Source organism: Camelina sativa, chromosome 13 (genome assembly GCF_000633955.1).
Source record: "Camelina sativa cultivar DH55 chromosome 13, Cs, whole genome shotgun sequence".
NCBI classification, from domain to species: Eukaryota; Viridiplantae; Streptophyta; class Magnoliopsida; order Brassicales; family Brassicaceae; genus Camelina; species Camelina sativa.
The window spans coordinates 2,275,381-2,285,659 of NC_025697.1; the positions used below are offsets into that span (position 1 = coordinate 2,275,381).

The window sequence follows — 10,279 nt, forward strand, 5'->3', positions numbered from 1 at the left end:
GGTTGCATAAACCCTATGCTTCAGCTCGCCAACATCCTTCACTCGAGAGGCTTCTCAATCACTGTGATCCACACGCGCTTCAACGCGCCTAAAGCGTCGAGCCATCCACTCTTCACTTTCTTGCAGATTCAAGATGGCTTGTCCGAAGCTCAGATTAAAGATGGTCCTACTTCGAATGTTATGTCTCTGCTCGCGCAAATCAACCTTAACGCCGAGTCTCCGTTTCGTGATTGCTTGAACAAGGTGTTACTAGAATCTAAAGAATCATCATCGGAGAAGGTCAGTTGTTTGATCGATGACTGTGGATGGCTCTTCACGCAAACTGTTTCAGAGAGTTTGAATCTTCCGAGGATGGTTCTTTGTACTTTCAAAGCCACTTTCTTCAATGCTTATCCAACACTTCCTCTTATCCGAACCAAAGGATATCTTCCAGTTTCAGGTAAATTTTTCTTGAAATCTTTATTTTTTATATAGTAAAAAAGGTAAATAATTTGGATAGAAAACTTTTAAAAATATAAAATTGCTTACTTTGACTAAAATGCTCTTCGCAGTCGCCCAATGTTATGCTAGTTTATTTATGTCATCCAATGAAAAATGAGGAAAAAGTAAAAAAAAAACGTGCATTTATGTATGACCATAATAATGGTATTTTGTTTTTTTTTTAATACGCGTTATCGAATAAAAATGACGTCATTTATAATAAAATAGCATTGCATGTCAAGAAAATAACATACTACATAATATAGCTAATGTGGTTATGAAAATTATAAGACGGTTTTAAGCCTTTTTGTGTTTTAGATTCGGAAGCAGAGGACTCTGTTATTGAGTTCCCGCCGCTTCAAAAGAGAGATCTTTCAAAGGTTTTCGGGGAATTCGGAGAGAAACTAGATCCGTTCTTACATGTTGTGGTCGAAACGACTATGAGATCTTCAGGGATCATATACATGTCCTGCGAGGAGCTTGAGAAAGATTCGTTGACTCTATCTAACGAGATTTTTAAAGTTCCGGTCTTTGCGATTGGTCCGTTTCACAGCTACTTCTCTGCTTCGTCAAGCAGCTTATTCACACAAGACGAGACTTGTATTCCTTGGTTAGATAGTCAAGAGGACAAATCCGTGATCTACGTGAGTCTAGGAAGCGTTGTGAACATTACGGAAACAGAGTTCTTGGAGATTGCTTGTGGTTTAAGCAATAGCAAACAGCCTTTCTTGTGGGTTGTACGACCTGGTTTGGTACTCGGCGCCAAGTGGATAGAACTGCTCTCCGAAGGGCTCCTGAGAAGCCTTGAAGAGAAAGGAAAAATTGTGAAATGGGCACCACAACAGGAGGTTCTGGCGCATCGAGCCATTGGAGGGTTTTTGACACACAATGGTTGGAACTCGACGCTAGAGAGTATATGCGAAGGGGTTCCTATGATCTGCTTGCCTGGAGGTTGGGATCAAATGCTGAACTCAAGATTTGTGAGCGATGTTTGGAATGTCGGAATTCACTTGGAAGGTCGGATTGACAAAAAAGAGATTGAGAAAGCTGTGAGGATGTTAATGGTGGAGAGTGAAGGAGAAAAGATTCGTGAGAGGATGAAGGTTTTGAAAGACGAGGTTGAAAGATCGGTTAAACAAGGAGGCTCATCTTTTCTATCTATTGAGACTTTGGTTAATCATATACTATTGTTGTAAGTTGGAAATATTTGCTAAAAGATATCTCAACGATTCTATTATATGCAAAAAGAAAACAACTTGTTGTCTAAAGCAAAATCTAAAATTCAAAATTAACTATTTTTAGATTTAACTAGGTTGTCTATATTCCAATATATTATGTATTTGGTAGTGTGTAGGCTAGTGTCTGTCTTATTGACTTATTGTATAGTCTCTGTCTCTCTATTCTCCAAATCAAATTGTAGAGAGAGGAAGAACGAACGAACGAACAAAGAATCTTGAATGGAGAAGAGAAACGAGAGACGTGTGATTCTGTTTCCTCTACCGTTACAGGGTTGCATAAACCCTATGCTTCAGCTAGCAAAGATCCTTTTCACAAGAGGCTTCTCAATCACCATCATCCACACGCGCTTCAACGCGCCGAAATCTTCAGACCACCCTCTCTTCACTTTCTTACAGATCCCCGACGGCTTGTCCGAAGCAGAGACCCAATCTCGTGATGTTTTGCTTCAACTCACGCTTCTCAACGACAATTGCGAGAACCCGTTTCGAGAGTGTTTGGCTGAACTCATAAAACCTAGTTCAGATTCAGGAACAGAGGAAAGGAGAATAAGCTGTTTGATCGATGATTCTGGGTGGGTTTTCACACAATCCGTGGCTGAGAGTTTCAATCTTCCGAGATTTGTCCTCTGTGCTTATAAATTCTCATTCTTTCTCGGACACTTGCTTGTTCCTCAGCTTCGCCGTGAAGGGTTTCTTCCAGTACCAGGTACGGCTTCCGAGAGACTCATAATAGAATCATTCTTCTTTTATCAGTCAAAGATTCAAAAGGAAACGATTCTGTGTGTGTTTCTTGAAATTTTGGTAATGCTTGTTTCAGATTCCGAAGCAGAGGATCTAGTTCCGGTGTTTCCACCGCTTCGAAAGAAGGATCTTTCGCGAATTATGGGAACCAGAGCTCAGAGTGAGCCTCTCGATGCTTACTTGCATAAGATACTCGAAGCGACTAAGCCAGCTTCAGGGATCATAGTCTTGTCCTGCGAAGAGCTTGATCAAGATTCACTTTATGAGTCCCACAAAGTCTTCAGCTTTCCGATATTCCCCATTGGCCCTTTTCATATCCATGACGTCCCAGCTTCTTCTAGTAGTTTGTTCGAACCAGACCAGAGCTGTGTTCCATGGTTAGATAAGCAAGAAACGAGATCAGTAATGTACGTGAGCTTAGGGAGCATTGCGAGTCTCAGCGAGTCTGACTTCTTGGAGATTGCTTGCGGACTTAGAAACACTAACCAATCCTTCTTGTGGGTTGTCCGGCCTGGTTCAGTCCGTGGCAGAGATTGGATCGAGTCGTTACCTTCAGGGTTCATGGAAAGTCTCGAGGGTAAAGGAAAGATAGTGAGGTGGGCGCCACAGCTAGATGTTCTTGCGCATAGAGCCACGGGTGGGTTTTTGACTCACAATGGATGGAACTCGACGCTAGAGAGTATATGCGAAGGAGTTCCTATGATCTGCTTGCCTTTTGTATGGGACCAATTGCTAAACGCGAGATTCATAAGCGAAGTTTGGAGGATTGGGATTCACTTGGAAGGCCGGATAGAGAGAAGAGAAATCGAGAGAGCTGTGACAAGACTAATGGTTGAGTCGGAAGGAGATGAGATTCGAGGTAGAATCAAAGTGTTGCGAGATGAAGTAAGAAGATCGGTTAAACAAGGAGGCTCGTCATCTCGATCTTCAGATGAGTTGGTTGATCGTATATTATCATTCTAGCTTTATAATTTATTGTGAATTTTCTAATAACAATACACTCGTCATCTCGATCTTTAGTTTGTATTTGCCGCTTTTGTAAGTTGTCTTTTATCACGTGTTTGTTCTCTAGGTAAGGGGCATAGCTAATAGTTATGCGCTTTGTTTAGTTGTAAAGCTAAGTATTTTGTCTCCTCCCGAGAGAGAAAACAGATCTGATCTTTCTTTATTATTCATCGATAAGCGTGGTATTAAGACCCTTAACCTAATATTTAGTGTACAACTGTACTTAATTTCTTATGTTATCTAACTTCACTGCCATATCATATCTTCTTTTTTTTGCGTTTGGATCTAAATATAAGAAAAGAAGACGAAAGCTTCAATGGAGAAGAGTAATGGCCTGCGAGTGATTCTGTTTCCATTTCCCTTGCAAGGCTGCATCAATCCCATGATTCAGCTCGCCAAGATCCTCCACTCAAGAGGTTTCTCCATCACTGTGATCCACACGCGCTTCAACGCTCCGAAAGCTTCGAACCACCCTCTCTTCACCTTCTTAGAGATCCCAGATGGCTTGTCAGAAACAGAGAAAAGAACTAACAATACCAAGCTTCTCATAACGCTTCTCAACCGAAACTGTGAGTCTCCGTTTCGTGACTGTTTGACTAAACTGTTGCAACCTCTAGATTCAGAAACAGGGGATGAGAAACAGAGGATTAGCTGTTTGATCGATGATTCTGGATGGATGTTCGCACAACCCCTTGCTCAGAGTTTGAAACTCCCGAGATTGGTCCTTAATACATATCAAGTCTCCTTCTTTCGGAACCATTTTGTTCTTCCTAAGCTTCGGCGTGAAATGTATCTTCCATTACAAGGTATTGTCTTCTTACTTTACAGTCTAATATATATCTAACAATTTTTTATTTTATCTAGTGAATATATCTACGTGCCATCATGAAAACAATAGACCATGGTTAGTGAATATATCTAAGTAGTAAATAAAATAACGTGATATCATGTAAAAAAGAACGTATAATTAGAAAATAAGATGGTATTTTGATATCTTGTAAAAGAGAACATATAGTTTTGCTTGCAGATTCAGAACAGGAAGATAGAGTTCAGGAGTTTTGGCCGCTTCTAAAGAAGGATGTTTCACGGATTCTTGATGTGGAAACGGAGCTACTAGATCCGTTCTTGGACAAGGTTTTGAAAATGACAAAGGCGTCTTCAGGTCTTATATTCATGTCATGTGAAGAGTTGGACCAAGACTCACTGAGTCAGGCACGTGAAGATTTTGAAATTCCGATCTTTGCGATAGGGCCTTCTCACAGCCACTTTCCAGCCTCGTCTAGTAGCTTGTCCACACCGGACGAGACTTGTATCCCATGGTTAGACAAACAAGAAGACAAATCCGTGATTTACGTGAGTCTCGGGAGCATCGTGACCATCAGCGAATCAGAGTTAATGGAGATTGTTTGGGGTCTAAGAAACAGCGACCAGCCCTTCTTGTTGGTCGTACGGGTTGGTTCAGTCCGTGGCACGGAATGGATCGAGACAATCCCTGAAGAGATCATGGAAAGGCTTAACGAGAAGGGAAAGATAGTGAAATGGGCTCCGCAACAAGACGTTCTAAAGCATCGAGCCATTGGGGGATTCTTGACACATAATGGTTGGAGCTCGACCGTTGAGAGTGTTTGTGAAGCCGTCCCTATGATTTGTTTGCCTTTTCGTTGGGACCAATGGCTAAACGCAAGATTTGTTAGCGATGTGTGGATGGTCGGGATACATCTAGAGGGTCGGGTCGAGAGGAATGAGATTGAGAGAGCGATAAGGAGATTAATGTTGGAAACCGAAGGAGAAGCCATCCGAGAGAGGATACAACTTCTTAAGGAAAAAGTAGGAAGATCGTTTGAACAAAACGGTTCAGCAAATCAATCTTTACAAAATTTGATTGATCATATATCATTTATCTAGTCGTTTACGTGTTGCGTTAATTTGTTTTTATTTTAAATTTGCATCTGATAATTTTTTTTTGTTTGTATCAGAAATTTGTTCCTTTGTGTTTTGCAATTTTGTTTATATTTTTTTGTGTGGAAAAAAGGAACTTTCTCGTAACCTAAGTGAAGAAAAGAAAAGTAAACAACAATTAAGAGAAAAGTAAAAACAGAGTTAATTAAAAAAAAGGAAATTTGTTGAGTCATTAATTTAAAAAGTAGCCGTTAGCTACGAGTCCTAATCCTAAACAACAAAACACACACATCTATCATCACTAGTGTCGTCTGTCTATAAAATATCGAGATTCGGACCGGATTTTAGATCGAGTCTTAAAAGTTAGACATTCCACAAATCCAACTGGTTTTTGCACCATTATTTATATTTATATAGGTTTTTGCACCAAATCCAACTGGTTTTTTACTGATAACCATTAGAAAAACAAAAAGAAAATGAACAAAAAGAACAATGCAGAATGGAATAAACAGTTTTTGAGGAATGAAAAAAAAATATGCAGAGAAAGAACAAAATAGTAAATGGTAATCAAACAATAAAAATATTTTTAAAAATATTAAATATTAAATAAATAAATTTGAATGATAATATTAATATTATTGTAATGTATATATAATGAATTTTACATTTGATTTCAAAATAATTTTTTTAAATTAAATTTAAGATATGTCATATTAAATATTAATAATTAATTTTACCTACAATTAAATTTTAAAAGTAACTTAAAATATTTTTAGTTTTTATTTACGATATAAATATGAGTCCATAAATTTATTTTACTATTCATACAGTTTTCAAATAGAGCCTTAAAATTAGCTTAACATGAAATTCATATCAGAAATATTTTTTTCTGTCAATACATTGTGAAATATAAAAATTCTTTTATTACGAATTTAAATATTGTTAATAATTTTTTTTTTATTTATTTTAAAATAAAAAACGAAATTTTATATTTGTTCTTTTTTTTTGTTCCATTTGTTCCTCATCAATTTTGGAGAGTAACATTTTTGTTCTATTGTTCCTTATTTTTTGAAGAATGTAGAAGAATGTAAAGGAAAAAATATTACTTTCAAATGGTAAAAAAATTGTGGAATAAAAAGGAATGTAATATTCATCATCATTCTTTTCCTAAATACTGGTCACCAATTGGAGCCATAATTGTTAGAAATTCTATAAATCTAACTTGTTTTTGCATCACTATGTACATTTACCATTCAAAGTTTTAATTCAGTAAAATTAGAATTAGTATTATCTGCTTTTTTAAGTATTAGAATTAAATTTTTTTTATAACAAAATTAATTTTTCTATATTTAAGATTAGAAATTTATTCCCTATGATCTGTTTGCCTTTTCAATGGGACCAATTGTCAAATGCAAGCTTTGTTAGTGACGTATGGATGGTTGGGATGCATCTAGAGGGTCGGATTGAGAAGAATGTGATCGAAGGAGCGATAAGATAATTGTTGGGAACTGAAGGAGAAGTAATCCGAGAGAGGATGGAACTTCTTAAGGAGAATGTAGGAAGATCTCTTAAACCAAAAGGTTCTGCATATCGATCGTTACAACATTTGATCGACTATATATCATCTTTCAAGCTATAAAACGGTTTTTTTTTTGTGATTTTTTTTTTTTCAGTTGATCAGTTTTTTTTTCAGTTGTGTTTGGTATTGTTGCAATAAAACGTTTTCTTTTGGTTCATATGTCTCAACTTGTTTCAAAGAAAAATATGGGATTTTATTATCTTCTATGGTTTTTGATTAGAGGGCTTGGCTTAAGTTTAATCTAGGTAGTAAATAGTCTTCCTATGACTATGTTTAACCTCACTTGAAAAATTACACGCTTAAATGGATATGTGAATCTACTACTACTAATTACACGCTTAAATGGATATGTGAATTTGAATACTTATCAAAGTCTTCCTATATTGGTGCAATTTAGTTTCCTATTTTCTTGCTAATGAGATCTTGCAACACACAAAGCTAACTAACACAAGACCTTTAAGATAACAAAAATTATTTGCCCCATTTCTTTAAAGCTAACTACTCCACTCACATAATCATGCGATCTTTTCCGCCGTCACCATCGCCCGCCTCTATTGAAAACAATACTCATGATCATCGTCACCTACATGAAGACTTCACTCTTATGATCATTGTCTTCGTTTTGTATGGCATCGTTGCCATGTATGCAACCGTTAATGATGATCATTCTCGTGGAACTAATCTTAGATTCCAAAGACGGCAACCGCCTCTACCGCTGTCGCAACCGCAACCGCCAATGTGTCTGCGGCAGATTGATGCGATGATTAAAGAGATAGTTGTGGACGTGGAATTGTGTTGTCCTATATGTCTTGAGGATTTGAAGAAGGTTGATGCTGATGATGATAAAGTGGTGGTTTGTTTATCCAAGTGCAATCATAGTTTTCACATGAATTGCATTTTTTCTTGGCTAAGACAGAGTCAGGATTGTCCAATTTGTCGTAGCTCGGTTTATAGAGGTGAAGTGACATTGATCAATAATGGTGTAGGAGTATGAGGTATTGCGTTGTTAACACTGTTTTCATATAATTTGTGTCCTTTTTCTCTCTTCTTATATAATCTTTGGCTAGTACTTTTTTTTGGGGTCATAAAAATCACTTCTTTTTTTCAATATTAAAGTTTTTAGTGTGTTCTACTACAATTACCATATTTGTTTTTAATCGTAGATGCTTTAAAAGATTCCAAGAAATCATCTTTCTGCGTTTCCCATAAATTGGGCATGAACATGTCACAGAACCACAATACATTGTTGATGTTGATATTGTTTAAAGGCAAAGGATCATTGACCACAAAACTCTTGTGTGTTTAATCAATCAAAGACAATCTTAATCATTTTAAAATCAGAGCAAACAATAAAGTACATTCTGCAAGGCGACAATTTGGGTCACAGCCACAGTGTTTTATGGGTACTATTTCATCAATGTGGAGTGTTTTACTGGCCTAAACGACAGTCAGTTCTTTACGTTTTAGACTCACAGGTTTGTTCTCTCTTTGTGGCAAATGTTTCAGCCACCAACAAAGGGAAAGCTATGGTAGCATCACAGTACACCTGCAAGAAACGATCCAATATCATACTCAGAACCATTGAGCGAGAGAACTTAGTTAGGTTGTGAAGAAATAAGAAGGCAGGCTTGAATCCGACCTTCACGGTTTTAGCAGATCCCCTTATTTTACCCCAAGATACGGCTTCATCAGGGCGTGCACCCGAGTCGCTCCCATCAAATTCCTGCCCGGTGTTTATGAACACGGCGTAATCTGCACCGTTACGCATCATATTGGCATTACATATGTGGTGCTTCGGTATGCCCCCTCCAAGGATTATCATCCCTGTCTTTCTTGGACTTGCATGGACAGCTTCACTATTCATAGCCCTGATATCTGTGTGTATATAAAACATTAACCAATTTCTTACAATCCACCATGAAACATTATGATAAGATTCTCTAACTCTAGAGACAAGAGTCTTGACCCATCTCCAAACACAAAACCATATTGCCCTAATTCTCCTAGCTTCCGATTAAAGCTTTAGCTATCAAGTAACTGTAACGTCTGTTACTGAACTGAAAAAGCTACAATTTACTGCTACTTACAATAGTCTTGCACTAGACTAACATGAAAACTCTATGACATTGCCTGCCTCATTGAGTGAAAGAAGTACCTTGCACTACATCAATGACAAGGCCAGAGGTACGAAAGGAGTGAAAATACAGCATATCGCCAAGAGAGCCATCTGTTAACCCCGGGCAGAATACTGGAATATTCATCTACATATACACCAACCACAAGAGGCAGAAAAAATTAATCCCTGAGTTCCTTACCTAACAGGATGCCTAAAATACTAGGAAGGGTAAAAAAATTTGGTTACCTTGTATGCCCAATAAAGGTATGAACTCTCATTGTTTATTTCTTTTCCAAGTCGTGCTAACAGTTTAGAAGGTGTCCACAACACATTCTACAAGGAAAAATCCAGAGAAAGAAAAATTCATAAACAAAGTTATGATACAAGAGAGAAAGCAAAATCTAATCTTCCTCTTTGATATAGAATGAAAAAAGATTTGAGTAATACCTCTTCTTTCTGTTCCTTCAACATCTCGTCAAAGATGGGAATGATCCAATCCTCAAACTTGCAGTAGTTATCATTAGGAACCAGCAAGTTCCCAATTCGGTTCAATCCCTTAGACCGTAGATAAGCGCCAGGTAGAGAGAAATCACCTTTAAATGTAGGTGCAAGGCATTTGATGAGATCTTCCTCTACGCCACCAGTTGTAGTGACTATAACATCAACCTGCAAAAACAAAAAAAAAAGCATTAGAACCAAACAACTAAAAGACAGAAATCTAAGCTAATCAAACTAAAGCCGGATAATTTAACATCTATAAACAGTGTTACCACTAACCATATGATGCTGAACAAGATATCGAATAGTGTCTCTAACACCAGATGAAACAAGATTCGAAGTGAAACCAAGAAAGATTTTACATTTCACAGACTCTCTATAAGATGGGTCTTTCTCCTCTTCACTACAGTCTTCAGCTACTGTGGTTTCATCAGCCAGTCTCCAGTCTAGCTTCAATAACAATTCAAACCCTCTGTTAATAACTAATTCACGCAAAACGAATTAAAAAAGGAGAAAACTTTATTTTAGGTTAAATCGAGAATCGAAGGGAGCAAATAAAAAACCATTTGATTGACGACGTCAATAGCTTCGCCGAGATTTGAGGCTTGAAAGCCAGTGGTGAGCATGGATCGCATAAGCTTTGGGTAATTTACTCCCTCATTGAAATCGTATCCTTCGATTTTGTCACACTTCCCTTCTAGCGATTCGGATTCTTTGAAAACC

At 37.5% G+C, this 10,279-nt stretch overlaps 5 protein-coding genes across 6 annotated transcripts in view; 4 read left to right on the forward strand and 1 right to left on the reverse strand.

Annotated features, from left to right (window-relative positions):
- LOC104734592 (UDP-glycosyltransferase 76C2) lies at positions 1–1,781 on the forward strand (the record flags this gene model as incomplete). The annotated part of the gene is given in 2 exon segments (XM_010454193.1): positions 1–439; positions 799–1,781. Coding segments are annotated over 2 exon segments (1,317 nt in total), but the record flags the coding sequence as incomplete, so codon positions are not given.
- On the forward strand, positions 1,845–3,662 carry LOC104734593 (UDP-glycosyltransferase 76C1). Its single transcript, XM_010454194.2, has 2 exons — positions 1,845–2,424; positions 2,536–3,662. The coding sequence occupies exons 1-2, from the start codon at positions 1,938–1,940 to the stop codon at positions 3,420–3,422; spliced, it is 1,374 nt and encodes a 457-aa protein (XP_010452496.1). The 5' UTR covers positions 1,845–1,937; the 3' UTR covers positions 3,423–3,662.
- On the forward strand, positions 3,758–5,405 carry LOC104734594 (UDP-glycosyltransferase 76C5). The gene is made up of 2 exons (XM_010454197.1): positions 3,758–4,270; positions 4,492–5,405. The coding sequence occupies exons 1-2, from the start codon at positions 3,781–3,783 to the stop codon at positions 5,367–5,369; spliced, it is 1,368 nt and encodes a 455-aa protein (XP_010452499.1). The 5' UTR covers positions 3,758–3,780; the 3' UTR covers positions 5,370–5,405.
- LOC104737856 (RING-H2 finger protein ATL54-like) lies at positions 7,451–7,939 on the forward strand. The gene has a single exon (XM_010458112.2). The coding sequence runs from the start codon at positions 7,460–7,462 to the stop codon at positions 7,934–7,936; it is 477 nt and encodes a 158-aa protein (XP_010456414.1). The 5' UTR covers positions 7,451–7,459; the 3' UTR covers positions 7,937–7,939.
- The window catches only part of LOC104734595 (deoxyhypusine synthase), a 6,054-nt gene continuing 3,948 nt past the window's right edge, over positions 8,174–10,279 (reverse strand). Inside the window, exons 2-8 of one of the 2 annotated variants that reach the window (XM_010454198.2) lie at positions 10,120–10,236; positions 9,836–10,006; positions 9,506–9,724; positions 9,305–9,391; positions 9,098–9,203; positions 8,582–8,817; positions 8,174–8,488 (exon numbers count right to left, since the gene is read on the reverse strand). In XM_010454198.2, coding sequence (XP_010452500.1) covers positions 8,399–8,488; positions 8,582–8,817; positions 9,098–9,203; positions 9,305–9,391; positions 9,506–9,724; positions 9,836–10,006; positions 10,120–10,236 — 1,026 coding nt within the window. In that variant the 3' untranslated portion in view covers positions 8,174–8,398. Of the gene's footprint in view, positions 8,489–8,581; positions 8,818–9,097; positions 9,204–9,304; positions 9,392–9,505; positions 9,725–9,835; positions 10,007–10,119; positions 10,237–10,279 lie in introns of those variants that run through there. The other variant, XM_019234347.1, reaches the window with a different exon arrangement.

Coding starts and splice junctions, on each gene's coding strand:
- LOC104734593 (XM_010454194.2), top strand. CDS start 1,938: ATGGAGAAGAGAAACGAGAGACGTGTGATTCTGTTTCCTCTACCGTTA. Junction 2,425..2,535: donor AGGGTTTCTTCCAGTACCAG/GTACGGCTTCCG, acceptor TGCTTGTTTCAG/ATTCCGAAGCAGAGGATCTA.
- LOC104737856 (XM_010458112.2), top strand. CDS start 7,460: ATGCGATCTTTTCCGCCGTCACCATCGCCCGCCTCTATTGAAAACAAT.
- LOC104734594 (XM_010454197.1), top strand. CDS start 3,781: ATGGAGAAGAGTAATGGCCTGCGAGTGATTCTGTTTCCATTTCCCTTG. Junction 4,271..4,491: donor AATGTATCTTCCATTACAAG/GTATTGTCTTCT, acceptor TTTTGCTTGCAG/ATTCAGAACAGGAAGATAGA.